This window comes from Panulirus ornatus, chromosome 64 (genome assembly GCF_036320965.1).
Source record: "Panulirus ornatus isolate Po-2019 chromosome 64, ASM3632096v1, whole genome shotgun sequence".
Classification (NCBI taxonomy): domain Eukaryota; kingdom Metazoa; phylum Arthropoda; class Malacostraca; order Decapoda; family Palinuridae; genus Panulirus; species Panulirus ornatus.
This window is the reverse complement of record NC_092287.1, coordinates 3,890,218-3,908,485: the sequence shown is the minus strand read 5'-3', so window position 1 is coordinate 3,908,485 and position 18,268 is coordinate 3,890,218. Positions and strand designations below refer to the sequence as shown.

General features: G+C 40.5%; 1 protein-coding gene across 1 annotated transcript in view; it reads right to left on the bottom strand.

The window, feature by feature from the left end:
* Positions 1-4,007: 4,007 nt before the first annotated feature.
* LOC139746230 (uncharacterized) overlaps positions 4,008-18,268 on the bottom strand; it is a 51,943-nt gene continuing 37,682 nt past the window's right edge. The window contains exons 6-12 of the mRNA XM_071657208.1: positions 13,907-14,074; positions 13,306-13,482; positions 10,274-10,445; positions 7,780-7,890; positions 5,860-6,053; positions 5,464-5,660; positions 4,008-5,292 (exon numbers count right to left, since the gene is read on the bottom strand). Of these exons, the coding sequence (XP_071513309.1) occupies positions 5,125-5,292; positions 5,464-5,660; positions 5,860-6,053; positions 7,780-7,890; positions 10,274-10,445; positions 13,306-13,482; positions 13,907-14,074 (1,187 nt within the window). The 3' untranslated portion in view covers positions 4,008-5,124. The remainder of the gene's footprint in view (positions 5,293-5,463; positions 5,661-5,859; positions 6,054-7,779; positions 7,891-10,273; positions 10,446-13,305; positions 13,483-13,906; positions 14,075-18,268) is intronic.

Here is an 18,268-nt window from a genome sequence, read left to right as displayed (position 1 = left end):
AGGAGAGGGTTGAAGGATTTATTTAGTATTGAAGGCCATTTCCTTGTTAGATACACAAAGAATCTGCCTACCAGTACCTATAACGAGATTGTGTCACGATGTCAGGGCCAGCGCGTAACGCTTACCGCGCGTTTTGGTTGTTGAATTACACTCGAGCCGCCATTCACCTTCATTGTCCATTTAGAGTTGATTGTGGAGTGACCCCAACCGTTTATCAAGTTCTATTTCAAACGTGTCTGTAGATGTCTCTCAGATGTTTCTTAATTCTTCTGGTATCACATCAATAGTCTTTCCATATTTCGCCGGATTCTCATGTCCTTGTCTGTTACTTTTTTTTTTTTTTTTTGAAATGTTTAAGTGTAAATATTACACCCGACTTGATGGTTCTGTATCGTTCAGTCTAGTTTGCTATTCGGCTCAATATTTTTCTTCATGCCCACTTAAATTTTGCCATGCAGATATTATCATGTAAAACCTCTCACGATAGTTCATGCATTCCGTCAAACTTCTTGGTGAAATGTTTCTGAATTTTCTCATTTGTTTGCCGGGTGAGCAAATAACGTAGCCATCAACTTTGCTTCCTAAACGTAGGTTAAACATTTTCAGCATTAGTTTTCAATCTCTTACTGAGAACGGTTCTCACCCATTCTTTGGTTTGACAGTACTATAATGTATTAACGGTAGGCTCTCTATATACTGAATTCTTATTTTCAGTTATATCTAAATCCCTGACACTCTTCATGTCGTTTTCTGTTGTTGTTTTTTTTTTATGATGTCAATAAATAGTGACCCCCCCCCCCCCCCGTCCGCCCAATTTACTTAAATTTCTCCTTTCGAATTTCATTAGGTTTTCATTTGCCCATTCACAGATTATGTCCAGTCTCTTTTGTAGCATTTCTTTTTTTTTTCATTTTCTAAAGCTTTGCTTATTCTTGTGTCGTCTTGCAGGTGCCAGATATGTATATTTTTCTAGTACACTTTAGCACTGCTCGGCGTTCCAGTGTAACATTCTGCACACAAAAAACGACAGTGCGCCCCACGCAGCATGTCATAATGCACATCATCTGCACGACCACGGTTTAACACGTCATAATACACAACGCATAAACCCACACACCGCAACAAATTGTCGGCCAACATCGCTACACTTGTTAGTACACGACACACTTGTTAAGCCCAGACTCGCAACACGTCATTTGCTTGTGATAGGGGTGCAATAAATAGACTCTTAAAAGTGAAGGTGCTGTGAGGGCTCGAAGGGGTAGCTGGCAAAATGGCAGATCATAACCGGCTAGGGTGAAGATTTGTAGAGGTTTTCGGGAAAAGAGTTGAAACGATATGGGTGGTTGAAAGTAAGTGAACTTGGAAGATATGCTTGCGTGAAGAACTCCCAGGAGTGACATGTTGAATGGCAAAAGGTGAAAGTAAACGAAAATAGGAGAGTAGGTGAGGGATAGGAGGGATTTGAAAAGCAGTTCTGGCAAGTGCAGAAGATGGAAGATGGCAAATGAGAAAGGGTGGCGAGTGGTGAGCTGACGAAGTAAAGTTGTTGTTGAAATAGAAAACTGAAGTGTACGGGCGGAACTTACGTGGAAGGAGGCAATGATTAGGAAATGTACACGAGAAAACGGCAGAAGCTCAAGAATATACGAGTTAAAAGAAGGCAAATGAAAACTGGGGTGAGCAAGTATCAGCGGACATCGGGGAGTATAAGAAGTTTTGGAAGAAAGCTAATTGTGAATAAAACAAGAGAAAATTGGAAACTGGTGAAGGGGGCGAATAGGAAAGTGGTCAACAGGTCGTTATATTGAAGAACTGTTAAACGTGTTTGATGATAGGTTGACTTATATTCGACTATCTGGTGTGGGTTTGGGGGGAGGGAGGTGGAAAGGGAGGGTAATGGAAAGTGGTATATCGAAGAGAGAAGAGGTGCAGATGAAATGTGGCAGCGCTAATGGATTGCACAGTATTGCAGCTGAATTTCTTAAGGAAGGGGGTGATTTGTTGATTGGTTAGTTATGAGTTTCAGTATATTTGGCGGAATGCATATATAGTCATCTGTGACTATATATGCAAGGGGATTAAAAGTGAGAGTTCAGATTAAATGGGTATGATTGTTAAGTGTACATTGTAAGTTGCATACAAAAGTGGTGACGAGAGGGTGGAGCAAGGTAAGGAAAATATGAATTGGATGCTTCCTTTGAAAATTGTGAGAAATATGCAGAGGGTCGGATTTATATGTGGCATGTATGGATCTGCAGAAAGCATATGATAAGGTTGACTGAGATAACTTGTGGAAGGTCTTACGAATATAAGATATGGGAGAAAAGGTGCTAGCAGCGTTGACAAGTTTTTCCCAAGAGTTTATGCCATGTATAAGAGTAGGAAGAGAGGGAAGCGAGTGGTTCCAGGTGAAGAATGGTCTGCAGAAGGGTCATGTCATGTAACCACGAGTGTTTGTTTATGGATAGGATGGAGGGAGGTCAATGCAAGGGGTCTTGGAAGAAAGGGACGAATGTGCAGTCTGTACGGGGTGAGGGACCAAGGGAAGTGAGAGTTGTTTTTACAGATGATATAGAACTGGTGGCCAATTTGAATGAGAAACTATGGAAGTTGGTGACTGAGTTTGGAAAAGTGTGTGAAAGGAGGAAGTTGAAAGTAAATACAAATAAAAGCAAGGTTGTTGAGCTCAGTAGGGGAGAGGGACAGATAATTTGGAAGCATGGAAACTAAAGTTAATTAGAAGGTGGGTGATGAGGTGAAGGCTCTTGGAGCATTGGAGAATGTGTTCAAAGAGAGGGCAACATCTGGGAGGGCGAAAATGGGTATGTTTGAAGGAATAATAGTCCGAATGATGTATGGATGCGAAGCATGGACTGTACATGAGAATGTGTGGATGTGTTGGAAATTAAATGTTTGAGGATAATGTCTGATGTGGGGTGGTTTGGTTGTGGAATAAAAGAGTAAGTAAAATGTGTGGTAATATGATGAGTGTGGCAGAGAGAGCTGAAGAGGGAAAGCTAAAAGGTTTTGGACATATGGAGAGAATGAATGAGGAAAGGTTGACAAAGAAGTTATGTGTGTCAGAAGTGGAGGACAAGAAGGGGGAGACCACAGTGAAGTTGGAAGGAGAGAGTGAAACAAGATTTGGAGTGACTGGGGCCTAAACATGCAAGAGCATGAAAGGCATGCACTGGATATAGTGAACTTAAGCGGTGTAGTGTACAGGGAGCAATATACTGTTAATGGGCTGAACCAGAGCATTTGTAGCAGGAAGGAAAAACCATAGAAAGATGTGGGGCCTGGATGTGGATTCAGGGCAGTGGTTTCAACACAATTCACATGACAGCTGGAGAACACATGTGAGTGAATGCAGCCTCTCTTCATATGGTCCTGGTGCTACCTTGCTGATGTGGGAAAAGATGAACTAGTAATAAAGAAAAACAAAAAACTATAGGTGCACACTTTAAAACTTTTGTCATAATGCATAACATACGTGCAAGTCCACACTGCAACGCAATCCACAGTGCACACACAAGCCCACAGAGCAACACTGTTGTCATAATCTACAACACACCTAAAGGCCCGCACTTTAACATATTACAATGCACAACATACTGGTGGCTCTTGCTAAAACAGTTGTTATAATCCACAGCAAACATGATACCCAACACTGCAAGATATCTAAATGCAAAACACCTGGAGGTCCATATTGCAAGTTGTCAGATGCATAAAACATTTATAAGCCCACACTTCAGCACTTACCATGATGCATAACACTCCTATAAGCCAGTGCTGTAATACATGTATCATTACGCACAACACACCAGTAGGCCCACTCTAATGCATCTGGTGTTCATTTGCAGTGTATCTATACATTTTATCTTAATCCTTCCAAACCTCTTACAATACATGTACTCAACATACCTATTACAGTAGCACTGCTGCCATGCATTTCTCATCACTGTAAACCATCTCATTTTTTAGGGAAAAATAAAAAGAGCGGCAAGATTTTAAATTTTTTATTTATATATACGAAAAAAATATATTAGTGGGTTATTTCGTGTGACCCATAACTGATATAAGAAGAGGGCGAAGGCTCATTCCGAGGATTTCTGTAATCAGGGATAATTACACAGGAACTGGAATCCTCAAGCACCAGAGGAGATCTGAATAGTGATCCTGACTGCAGCCTTTTTCCAGAAGGGGACTGCAGTAATCCAAATGAGCATTAAATAAAGCCCCCCATCTCTCCAAAAATAAACCTCAATCAGAACGTTTTATAAAGGGCTCACTAGGTCATTGGAGCTGAGATTCCATCAGAAAAACTCGAAGAGACAGCCTTCTAAAACATATTATGCTGTTAAATCCTATACCCCATTTTCTCTAAAAGTTCAACTTTGTAAACACCTGCTCCCATTTTCTACACATTTAGTAAAGAATGACTAGGTAAAGCAGAAACACATTCAGATGATTGATTTGGTTCGTATTTAGTACCACTGTAAGCAACAGCCCTAGGGTAATTTTTTGTTACAATATGTTTTGCTGGCTTGCTTTTAAAGTGCATTTGTGGACAAGAAAAAAAAATGTGTGTAGATCTACATACGGTTATATGAAAATAGTAATGACAAAGTAAACTTGGATGCAGTGGATCAATGTGCAAATCCTCCTAAACAGAGAATATGCAACCCTGACCTTTGCATAGGTAATAAGATCAACAGGTTGAAGAACTCAACATGTGCAACTTGTCCTATCCTATTTTCCATGAAATAATTTCCCGTTATTTTGCCTTAAAATTGTTGTAACTAAATATGCATTAGTTTTAGAACAGAATAAAAAAATTGAGAGCTAAGTTTCTAACATATCCTTATTAGCAGTTGATGCATTCATTCCCATGAATCCAAGTGTTAGAGCACAGTCTAAGGATGTCCAAGTTGGTTTCTTTGATATACTTCTTTAGAAGATTTGTAACACAGCCATAATAACCTCGATATTCAATACCAAAGTTTTACCGCCAACAAATTTTCAGACCTGACTTTAACTTGTTTCTCTGTTACCCTCCCTCTCTCCCCTTTACTTGCTGTCAACATTTTTCCACTCTCGTCGCCACTTCTTGTAATTCTTTTAACTCCTCCTGCCTCTGCCAGGGGCATAGCTGCCTGCGGAAGGGAAACAGGATTCACGGGCATCTCCATCATATCCCCGTGGGCAGGAGCAAACAGGCTTGTGATTTTTCACAACACAAGCAGCATTCTCTCCACACACACTGCCAACACTTGTGTAGCAAGGGTCCTGAAGAAATAAAATATTAAGGAATCAAGCACCATTACTGACAAAAGTAGCCACAAAAACCTGATGATGCTCTAATACATCTCCCTACTTAGTTACTAAGCTACAATTTGTAATGATATTGCAAGAATCTTTAAAAAAGAATCAGTCTGACTGGCTGTGGTAAAAACTAACCATGCACATGTAGCGGTAACAGGCCTGATGAGAGAGACACTGACTGTCCGAATCACATTCGCCTTTAGAGCAGGATACAAGAGGGTCGCCAATGTAGCCAGTAGGGCATGTGCATACAGGTCTATTTTCACCTGATCTGCTGTAGCCTGGAGTGCAGTCTGCTCCACTGCCACATGGGTTGGGGTTGCAGAGGTCAGCTGTAATGCAAGAACAACATGAGATAACTTTTTTGCTTTTATGGTTGTTAGCAATATGTACAACATTCTAAGATACATATGTAAAGTACTAAGAACTTCAGTGCTGTTCTGACGAACACAGTGAGATAGAGGCTTACCTATTGTCCTAAACCAAAGGTAAAATTTTAAATTTGTTGTGCATGCAAACTGCCCTCCCTACCTGGAGTGAAGGGACGGCAGGACTCGAAGGGATGACCAGTATAATCCTTAGGGCAGGAACAGATGGGCTTGTGGTCTTCTACTTTACACAAGGCACCCGTGCCGCATGCCCCTTCACAGGGATCACCACACTGCAGCTTGATGCATGCCCTGTGGCTGGGACATTCATCGTGGGATATGCACTCAGCAAAGCACCTGCAAGGGAACAAGGAAGGAATCTTGATATGTGATGAGAAAGGGGAGTGTCTGTCTGCATTAAAAGAATGAGATCTAAAAGTCCCCTAATGCTGCAAATAAGTAAATGCAATGAAGTTTCAAGACACTATTGATATTTCTTAAATATTCCAGTGTTATTGATTGTATGTCTGTAATTACCTTTTTTTTGTAAATACCTGTTTGTTCTATATAAGGATGCAGTTTTACACTTGTAAGGCCCCATCTCTTGAACCTTTTCTACCATCAAACAATTTTTTAAATTCTGTCACCTGACCACATTCAAATTTTTGTTATTCAGTTTATTCCATTTATCCATTACTCATACTATAAAAGCACTTCTTTACAACTTTTCTGATGTTTCTTAATAAATTTCATGTGAGATTCTCTGGTTGTTTCATCCCTACATCTTTCAAAAACTTGTTCACTAAATATGTCATCAAACTGGTTTAAAAACAAAGGTTTTGATCAGGTCAGCCCTTACTCCTCTCTGCCATAGTGGACAAAATGGCCTCTAGCCTTTCCCTGTGACTCATCTCTTAATTCTAGTACCATCTTTATGTGCAGTGACAAAAACTGAGAAGCAAATGCTAGTTCTGGCCAATTGTAGAATGTGAAAAGCTTAGTGAATATTTTCTTATTAATGTACTTAAATCCAAGTCAGCAAACATTTTTCTTCTTTACTGTTATCTCAAATTGGGACTGGCAACAGTTTGAGGATGATGTCAACTCCCAAGTCTCTCTCTTATGGAGAGATCTAAAACTTATTTTCAGCTATATAATGCTCATAATAAGTCCTTCTTTCACTGTGTCCAATCCTAATAACTTTGCACGTATATGGGTTGAATTCCATCAATCACGTAACCAATCAAATTTGGAGCTTGTATGGGTCTCCATGTAAGTTATTGCAATCCTTCTTGCTGTTAACTTATCTCTTGACCTTGGCATCATCTGTAAACATATTTGGGTAGGAATCCAGTCTTTCTGGCAAGTCATTCCCATACGTCAGGAGTAGCAATTGTCTGAGAACAGAACCCTATGGCTGGCAACTGGTGACCTTAACCTATTTCAGGAAGGCTTCTCTGACATGCATCCTTAGTTCCCTTCGTTCCACTTTAGTAATTTTTCCCTGTCAATCCAGATAAAGGTAATTCATGTAGCCTACTATTTTGTCTAAAACAAGACCCCCTCTTGCATAAGAATCTAAAGTTCATTACGCATAATATCCTTTCCCTGAAACCATGCTGTCTCTCCCTTAGGTAGTCTTTCCTTTGCAAGCAGTCATCCATTTGCTTTCAGCTTTTCTTTTCCAGTACTTTACAGACTACTTGCATCAGTAAGACTGGTCTGTAGTGTACCCTCCCAGTCTCCTCTCTGAAAGACATGTACGATCTTTGCCCCCTTCCAATTTCTTAACACTTTACCTCTCTCTGGTGATATATTTAGTAGTATTTCAAATGGCCTGCCAAATGTATTTGCAATCATCTTCAGCATGTATAGGGGAATTTCATCTGGACAACGACCTTAAATGTGTCAAAACCCTTTAGTACTCTGTTAATGTCTTTTCTCGACATTTCAATGCTTTCCATGACCTGCACCCCATTCCATCTGACTGATGTTGGGCACAAACATATTCAGGTGTGTGTGTGTGTGTGACAGGGAGACTTCTATATTCATGTTGCCTTGTACGTATCTGTTTGTTACTCACCTGCTATGAGGGTCTCCCTTGTAGTACTCAGGGCATTTGCAGACAGCACGACTGTTCACTACTTCACAATAAGCATTTTCACCACATGCGTCACGGCATGGATTCACACATCTGTCCCACAAGAGATCAGTATTATTAGTTCAAGTGGATATCAAAATGAAAAGGAATGTCACTATGGAAAACAATTCTAGAGTCAAAATATTCTGTTGTGTTAGGAAAAACTGTTACAGTCAGTAGAAATTTGTCAATGTCAAAAATATAGTACTGTAAAGTATTACTGATAATGAGATACCAAGTTAATGTACTACACTAAAGAAAAAAGAATACTGCGGATTATATAACAATGTCACTGCAAATGAAACTGGACATACTATGAACAGTTCTCTGCACAACCTCATCTATAGCTCATGCCTTACATCCATACAATATTGATGGCACTACTATACCTTCAAGCTCAAGCATACCCATTTTGCCTTCCCAGGTAACATTCTTTTCCCCACACATTCTTCAGTGCCTCCAGAACCTTCTCCCTCCTTACCCACCATATGACTCACTTCTGCTTCTATGGTTCCATAAGCTACCATGTCCACTCTCAGGTAGCAAAAAGACTTCACTTCCTCCAAGTGTTCTCCACTCAAACTCACACCCCAACCAACCTGCCCCTTAATGCTGCTAAAACTGATAACCTTGCTTTTATTTACATTTTCTCTAAATGTCCTCCTCTCATACACCCTTCCAAACATGGTCACCAACTTCTGTAATTTCTCACTTGAATCTGTCATCAGTATTGCATCATCAGCAAACATCAATTGACTCAAATCCCAGGCTCTCTCTTCCCCCAAAGACTGCATACTCGCCCCTCTCTTCAAGACACTTGCATTTACTTCCCTCACCATTCCATCCATGAACAAATCAAGCAACCATGGTGACATCACACACCCCTGCCACAGACCCAAACTCTCATTTGCCCTCTTTTTCATCCCCTGCACCTTCCTTTTGACCTCTTGCTGCTTTCTCTTATACAACTCCCAGTAGTTTGCACTCTTTCCTTGTATGTACCACCCAAACAACTCTTTTCTCTTTCACTTGCAACTTTACTTCATTCCATCACTCATTACCCTCTCTAATCTGCCCACTTCACACCTTTTGCATGCCTCATGCATCTCTTGCACATCCCATCACTGCTTCCCTAAATACATACCATCCCTCAACCATTCCCTTCACTTCATTTGCTCTCACCCTTTGCCATTCTACACTAAAGCTCTCCTGGTATTTCTTCACACAAGTGTCCTTTCCAAGCTCACTTACTCTCACCGCTGTGTTCTCCCTAACACTGTCTCCTCTTTTTTGAAACCCTCTACAAATCTTCACCCTTGCCTTCACAAGATAGTGATCTGACATCCCACCAGCTGCCCCTCTCAGCATATTTACATCCAGAAGTCTCTCTTTTACGTGCCTATCAATTAATACGCTGACCATCTCTACTCACATTTGTATACTTGTATATATCTCTCTTTTTAAGCCAGGTATTCCCGATCACCAGTCTTTTTTCAGCACACAAGCACAAGCTCTTCACCATTTCCATTCATACTCAATGCACACCAATTATACCCTCAACTGCCACATTACATACCTTCACATTTATATCACCCATTGCTTATACACAGTCTCGTGCACCAAAACTGCTGACACACTCACTCAGCTTCTCCCAAAACACTTGCCTCTCATGATCTTTTTTCTCATGGTCAGGTGCATAAGCACCAATAATCTCCTATCTCTTGCCATCCACTTTCAGTTTTACCCACATCAATATAGAATTTATTTCCTTACACTCTATTACACACCCCCACAACTCCTGATTCAGTAGTGCTACTCCTTCCTTAGCTCTTTACTCAGGTTTCTTTCATAAAACATACCACCTATCTCTCCTCTCTTCTCATCTTGGATACATCCATATTCAGACACCCTAGCCTAAACCTTTTAAGGAGGATGAGCACTCCCTGCTTGGCTTCTGTTCCATCTTTTAGAAATGGAAATATATGAAGGGGGAGGTTTCCAGCCCCTCCCACCTCCTTTAGATGCCTCCTACAACACAATGGGAAAATGGAGGTAGAATTCTTTTTCCTCTACCCAAGGGATAAACAGATTAATATTTGAACAATGGTGTTTTAAACACAATAAAATCTAACTAAAAAAATTGAATATTATGTAGACAGATATGAGTTATTCCATAAGGGACAGAAAAAATGTCAAAAGAGCATTCTGACATAACATTTCTTGACAATTGATTACAGCAACAAGTGACTAAACCTTGGCTAAATTATAATGTGGATAATTGAAATTTCAGTCAACAAGGTATGAAGAAAAAAGAACATTATAACATATCTGTAACAAGAACTATGACAGAAAGACTGGAAATAAATTGAAAACATACTATACTAACCAACAACCATTTACTTATGCATCATCCAATACTGAGGGGTCCTCCACTTACATATTATTCCTGCAGGCCATGTTGAAGGGACATTCGCCATCAGAGACACACTCTGGCCTACATCCATCGAGAGGGTTACCAACATAGTTATCGTAGCAGGAACAGACAGCCCTATCGTTACGCACCTTGCAATTTGTGTTTGCTCCACAGGGGCTAGGATTGCATAACTCCTCTGGAAGATAAGAGATGGGATGATGAATTTGAAAAGGAAGGGAAGCTGAAACAGAAATATCAAGATGAGACATGACGTGAATACCTAAGCAAGTTACATTATGTGTGTATGTGTATCTGTATGAGTAATTTCCTATTTACACAGTATAGCAGAGGAGGAAGTTCTATATATCCAAGAGCTCATCTCTAAACATTTCATTATCACAGAAACTTCTAAATTCTCTTAGACTGTACTCACGAAATTCAAAATTTCTTTGTTCAGATTTTCCATTCATTCACAACTCTAATAATACATAAAAACTTCCTCATTTTTTCCAGTTTGTTTCTCAAATAGTTTCTTGCTGTCATCTCTCGTTGATGTGACTATTCTTGCAGAAAAAAAATTCTCTATCGAAATGACTGATGTGATATGATTCTGAAACTTGAAAGTCATAGTCAGGTCTCCTCCAACTTTCCTTCTCTATTCTAGCATGGACAAAGTCATGGCCACCATCCTCTGCCATTCAGCTCCCTTCTTTAGGGTATGATCTTCACTGCCATCTGCTGTTCTCTATCGAATCTATGTTTTCAAAAGGTGATTGTAATAACCTACTTATAATTACCTATTCATAATGTATGAGTTGGAGGGAGTTTTATGGGGCCCCATCTCTTGAACAATCTCAACTCTTGTATAAACTCTATTTCATTTATGTTGTATGCATTAACTATGTCTTCATTGCCAACACAACCCTCCTCTGCAAATCCTCACCTACAACCCATCCCTTGCATTCATACAACATTAGTGAGACTACTATACCTTCAGACATACCAATTTCACTCTCACAGGTAATGACCTCTATTTCCACACATTACCTAATGCTCCCAGAACCTTCGTCCCCTCACCCACCCTCTGAATCACTTCTGCCATGGTTCAATTCACTGTTATGTCCACTCCCAGGTATCTAAAAGTCTTTACCTCCTCAAAATTTTCTTCATTCAAACTTACGATCCAAATAATCTGTCCCTCTACCAAGCTGAACCTAATAACCTTGCTTTCATTTGCATTTACTTTCAAGTTCCTCCTTTCTCATACTCTCCCAAACTCAGTTGCTAGCTACCACAGTTTCTCACTCAAATCTGCCACCTGTCCTGTGTCATCAGCAAACAACTGACTTGCTTTCCACGCCCCTCATTCCCTACAGGTTGCATACTCACCCCCCTTTCCAATACCTTGTATTTTTTTTTTTACCTTCCGTATTACCACAACTATAAACAAATTAAACAGCCAAGGTGACATCACACATCCCTGGCACAGACCTACCTTTACCTGCAACCACTCTTTTCTCTTCCTGCTCATACACTCACTTTAAGCTCTTGATAAAAACTTCTCAATGCTTCTAGTAGCTTTACTCTCACACTACATATATGGAAGACCTTCCACAAGGCATCCCTATCAACCCCATCATATGCTTTTCATTAATGCCACATCATGACCACCTTCCCAAATATTCATGGCCAACTTCTGAAATCATGATGACCAACTTCTCAGAGCATGACCAACTTCATATACAGTCATGACCAACTCAGATCATCTTTACCAACTTCCAAGATCATCATGACCAACTTCTCAAATCATCTTTACCAACTTCCTAAATCATCATGACCAACTTTTCAAATCACCTTTACTGAGTCTTTTGACAGTCTTTGCCAACTTTTCATATCATTTTTGCCAAAGTGTCAGTACCTCATTAGCAACTTCTCAGATAATTTTTCCCTAACTTATCTATTCATTTGATAACCACTCGCCCCAACTCACAATTGCCTTCCCTTTTTTGACTCCTGCACATACCTCTTGACCTCTCTCTCTCTCTCTCTCTCTCTCTCTCTCTCTCTCTCTCTCTCTCTCTCTCTCTCTCTCTTGTACATCTACCAATCATTTGCATTCTTTCCCCATTAGAAGTGCTCTTTTCTCTTTCACAAGCAACTTTACTTCCTCATTCCATCATTCACTACCCTTTCTTACCTGCCCATCTCCTACCTTCAGCATGTCACTCACTTCTGCACATACCAGCACTGCTTCCCTGAATATCTCCCATTCCTCACCCACTCCTGTAGCCTCATTTACTCTCACCTTTTGACATTCTCTACTCAATCTCTCCCAGTGTTTCTTCACACGTCTCTTTTCTAGGCTCACTTACTCACTCACACACCTAATAATAATAACAGGAGATGGAAGGATGGAGTGAAAAAGATTTTGGGTGATAGGGCCTGAACATGCATAAGGGTGAAAGGCGTGCACAGGATAGAGAGAACTGAAATGATGATGTAAACTGGGGTGGACATGCTCTCAACAGACTAACCCAGGGCATGTGGAGCATCTGAGGTAAACCATGGAAAGGTCTGTGTGGCTTGGACGTGGATAGGGAGCTGTGGTTTCAGTGCATTACACAACATGGTAGCTAGAGAATGGATGTGAGTAGATGTGGCCTTTGATCATCTGTTCCTGGAGCTACTTCAATGATGTGAGAAATGGCAATCAAGTATAAACAAAAATGATAATGATAATAATAACAACAAGGAGAAAAATATGAAAAAGGCATTAGTAGACAGGCATACAAAACCAACAAAAGTATGCAGAATTAGAATGGTAACAAAAAAGAAAAATCTGAAAATACATGAAGGATATAAATGAGAATAATGAGAACAAAAAAGAATAGAAAGACCACCTATCAATAATGTCATAATGTTAGTGATTTGAAGATCAACAGACCTACTGGAAAGGGAGGATGAACAATGAAAATCTAAGAGCAGGAAAATGAGGATGAACAATAAAAATCTGTGAGCAGGAAAGTGAGATGAACTAACATTTTCATCCTACTTACGAGGGTCAAAGATCCTGCAGGCAGAGAGGGGGTCACCAGTATAGCCTCTAGGACAAGTGCAAACAGGCCGGTGGTCCTTCGCTGTACATTCAGCCAAGGTGCCGCAGGTATCATAGGCACATGGGTTCACGCACTTCAGTCTCTGGCATACCTGGTGGCTTGGACAATCATTGGTTTCTGAAGGAGGAAAGCATTGTCTTCAGGATAAGCTCTACAGCAGCTAGCACAAGGGTGTGATTACTTATCATACTCTTTTAACCAAATTACTGAGCTGCTTCATAAGACACCTTAATTTGAATTACATAAATATGACAAGTTAAAAACTACTGTAAGCAATGCATTATATTCAACTAAAGTACCAAAATGAGACAGAAGTTAAAAGTAAATTTGACATGATGTTTTTTAAAAGTAAGATACTACCTCTGGCCTGTGTGGATGACTGAAAATCTTGAACATCAATGGCACAACCAGTGACCATGTTAAAAATGGTATACATGACTTCAACCAAATAATAAAGTTTACATATGCACTGGAAAATTTTATATTTTTTCACATCAAAACCATGCAAGACATAAGATTTGAGTTCCTGTGAATGCCTTACCAATACATTGACCACGTCTGCAATTAGTGAGGGGATCTCCTTCATAGCCTAAGGGGCAGGAACAGACTGGTCTGTCTCCTCGTGTTCTACATTCAGCATTGGTCCCACAAGGTGATGGGTTGCAAGGGTCAACATATAGATCAGCAGGTGGATCACGTATTAATGGCCCTGAAACACCAAGGAGATACTACACATTCTTTTATGAGGCTTAAATTTAGATTTAAACTTTGATAAAGATATGGAAGAAAGAGCACTTTATATCACATTCTGTAACACTCAGAAATAGGGAATGGAGGTGAAAAATCCAGAGTAAAATCAAAGAATTAATTTCAACATCAACACATACAATGATTGTCTCACAAAAGATAAAATTTGACATTCATTTTGGTAGAGAGAGAGAGAGAGAGAGAGAGAGAGAGAGAGAGAGAGAGAGAGAGAGAGAGAGAGAGAGAGAGAGAAAGAGAGAGAGAGAGAGAGAGAGATAGATGAATTTCAAATGATATCATGTGGAATAGAAAATTCTGGTTAGTCACATTAAGTGCCAGACAAACTATATCTGCCACATGGCACAAGTAGAAACTGCAACAAAGACTGAGTGGCATGACCTCAGGAGATAATATATGATAGGTACCAAGCAATTAGAGCATAAAACGCAATGCATTCCCGGTGCATATTTCAGGAAAGTGTTCAAGTTAGGGCACAAGAATAAATGAGTATGCGTCTAGGTCAGGCTAGGGTATGTGTTTATACACATGACAGCTAGAGACTGAGCGTAAACAAATGTGGCCTTTTTGTCTGTATTCCTGGTGCTACCTCACTGAAGTAGGGGATAGCAGTGCTGTTTTCCTGTGGGGTGGGGTAGCGACAGGAATGGATGAAGGCAAGCAAGTATGAATATGTACATATATATCTATGTAATGTCTGCATATGTGTATGTATATGTTGATATGTGGGCATTTATGTATACATATGTGTATATGAAAGGATGGGCCATTCTTCTTCTGTTTCCTGGCACTGCCTCACTGACGTGGGAAACAGCAGTTATGTATGATAATGATATAATAATATATTCTTTTATTATTATCATACTTAGTAGCTGTCTCCCACATTAGCGAGGCAGCGCAAGGAAACAGATGAAAGAATGGCCCAATCCACACACATACACATGTATATACATAAACACCCACACAAGCACATATACATACCTATACATTTCAATGTATACATACATATACATATATACACAAGCACATATCCATACTTGCTGCCTTCATCCATTCCCGTCAACACCCCGCCACACATGAAATGGCACCATCCTCCCTCTGTGCGTGCATAAGGTAGCGCTAGGAAAAGAAAACAAAGGCCACATTCATTCACAGTCAGTCTCTTGCTGTCATGAGTAATGCACCAAAACCACAGCTCCCTCTCCACATCCAGGCCCCAGAAAACTATCCATGGTTTACCCCAGATGCTTCACATGCCCTCGTTCAATCCAGTGACAGCACATTGACCCCAGTATACCGCATTGTTCCAATTCACTCTATTCCTTGCATGCCTTTCACCCTCCTGTATCTTCAAGCCCCGATCACTCAAAATCTTTTTCACTCCGTCCTTCCACCTCCAATTTGGTCTCCCACTTCTCCTCGTTCCCTCCATCTCTGACACATATATCCTCTTTGTCAATCTTTCCTCACTCATTCTCTCCATGTGACCAAACCATTTCAATACACCCTCTCAACCACACTCTTTTTATTACCACACATCTCTCTTACCCTTTCATTACTTGCCTGATCAAACCACCTCACTCCATATATTGTCCTCAAACAATTCATTTCCAACACATCCACTCTCCTCCGCACAACCCTATCCATAGCCCACGCCTCGCAGCCATATAACAGTGTTGGAACCACTATTCCTTCAAACATACCCATTTTTGTTCTTCAAGATAACATTTTCACCTTCCACACATACTTCAGTGCTCCCAGAACCTTCGCCCTCCTCCCCTACCCTGTGACTCACTTCCACTTCCATGGTTCCATCTGCTACTAAATTCACTCCCAGATATCTAAAGCACTTCACTTCCTCCAGTATTTCTCCATTCAAACTTACATCCCGATTAACTTGTCCCTCAACCCTTCTGAACCTAATAACCTTGCTCTAATTCACATTTACTCTCAGCTTCCTTCTTGCACACACTTTAATAAACTCAGTCACCAACTTCTGCAGTTTCTCACCCGAATCAGCCACCAGTGCTGTATCATCAGCGAACAACGACTGACTTACTTCCCAAGCCCTCTCATCCACAAAAGACTGCATGCTTGCCCCTCTCTCCAAAACTCTTGCATTCACCTCCCTAACAACCCCATCCATAGACAAATTAAACAGCCATGGAGACATCACACACCCTGCCACAAACTGACATTCACTGGGAACCAATCTCTTTCCTCTCTTCCTACTCATACACATGCCTTACATCCTTGATAAAAACTTTTCACTGCTTCTAGCAACTTAACTCCCACACCATATACTCTTAATACCTTCCACAAAGCATCTCTATCAACTCTATCATATGCCTTCTCCAGATCCATAAATGCTAAATACAAATCCATCTGTTTTTCTAAGTATTTCTCACATACATTCTTCAAAGCAAACACCTGATCTACACATCCACTACCACTTCTGAAACCACACTGCTCTTCCCCAGTCTGATGCTCTGTACATGCCTATACCCTCTCTATCAATACCCTCCCGTAAAATTTCCCAGGAATACTCAACAAATTTATACCTCTGTAATTTGAACACTTACCTTTACCCCCTTTGCCTTTGTCCAATGACACTATGCATGCATTCTGCCAATCCTCAGGCACTTCACCATGAACCATACATACATTGAATAACCTTACCAACCAGTCAAGAACATAGCCACCCTTTTTAATAAATTCCACTGCAATACCATCCAAACCCGATGCCTTGCCGGCTTTCATCTTCCACCAAAGCTTTCACTACCTCTTCTCTGTTTACCAAACCATTCTCCCTGACCCTTTCGCTTCACACACCACCTCAACCAAAACACCCTATATCTGCCACTGTATCATCAAACACATTCAACAAACCTTCAAAATACTGACTCCATCTCCTTCTCACTTCACCACTACTTGTTACTACATCCCCATTAGCCCCCTTCACTGATATTCCCATTTGTTCTCTTGTCTTACACACTTTATTTACCTCCCTCCAAAACATGTTTTTATCCTCCCTAAAATTTAATGATACTCTCTCACCCAAACTCTCAATTGCCCTCTTTTTCACCTCTTGCACCTTTCTCTTGACCTCCTGCCTCTTTCTTTTATACATCCCCCAGTCACTTGCACTACTTCCCCGTAAAAATCATCCAAACGCCTCTCTTCTCTTTCTTTAACAAATCTTACTTCTTAATCTTACCACTCACTAGCCTCTCTAATCTGCCCACCTCCCACTTTTCTCATGCCACAAGCATATTTTGCAAAAGCCAGCACTGCTTCCCTAAATACATCCCATTTCTCCTCCACTCCCCTAACATCATTTGCTCCCACCTTTTTCCATTCTGCACTCAATTTCTCCTGGTACTTCCTCACACAAGTCTCCTTTCCAAGCTCACTTACTCACACCACTCTCTTTACCCTAACATTCTTCTTTTCTTAAAAAGTTCTACAGATCTTCACCTTTGCCTCCACAAGATAATAATCGGACATTCCTCCAGTTGCCCTTCTCAGCACATTAACATCCAAAAGTCTCTCTTTAAAGTGCCTATCAATTAACATGTAATCCAATAATGCTACTGGCCATCTCTCCTACTTATATACATATACTTATGTATATCTCTCTTTTTAAACCAGGTATTCCCAGTCACCAGTCCTTTTTCAGCACATAAATCTACAAGCTCTTCACCATTTCCATTTACAACACTGAACACCCCATGTACACCAATTATACCCTCAACTGCCACATTACTCACCTTTGCATTCAAATCACCCATCACTATAACCCAGTGTCGTGTATCAAAGCTGCTAATTAACTCACTCAGCTACTCCCAAAACACTTGCCTCTCAAGATCTTTCTTCTCATAACCAGGTGCATAGGCACCAATAGTCACCCATCTCTCTGCATCTACTTTCAGTTTTACCCATATCATTCTAGAGTTTACTTTCTTACACTCTATCACATACTCCCACAACTCCTGCTTCAGGAGTAGTGCTACACCTTCCTTTGCTCTTGTCCTCTCACTAACCCCTGCCTTTACTCCCAAGACATTCCAAAATCATTCTTCCCCTTTATCCTTGAGCTTCATTTCACTCTAAGCCAAAACATCCAGGTTCCTTCCCT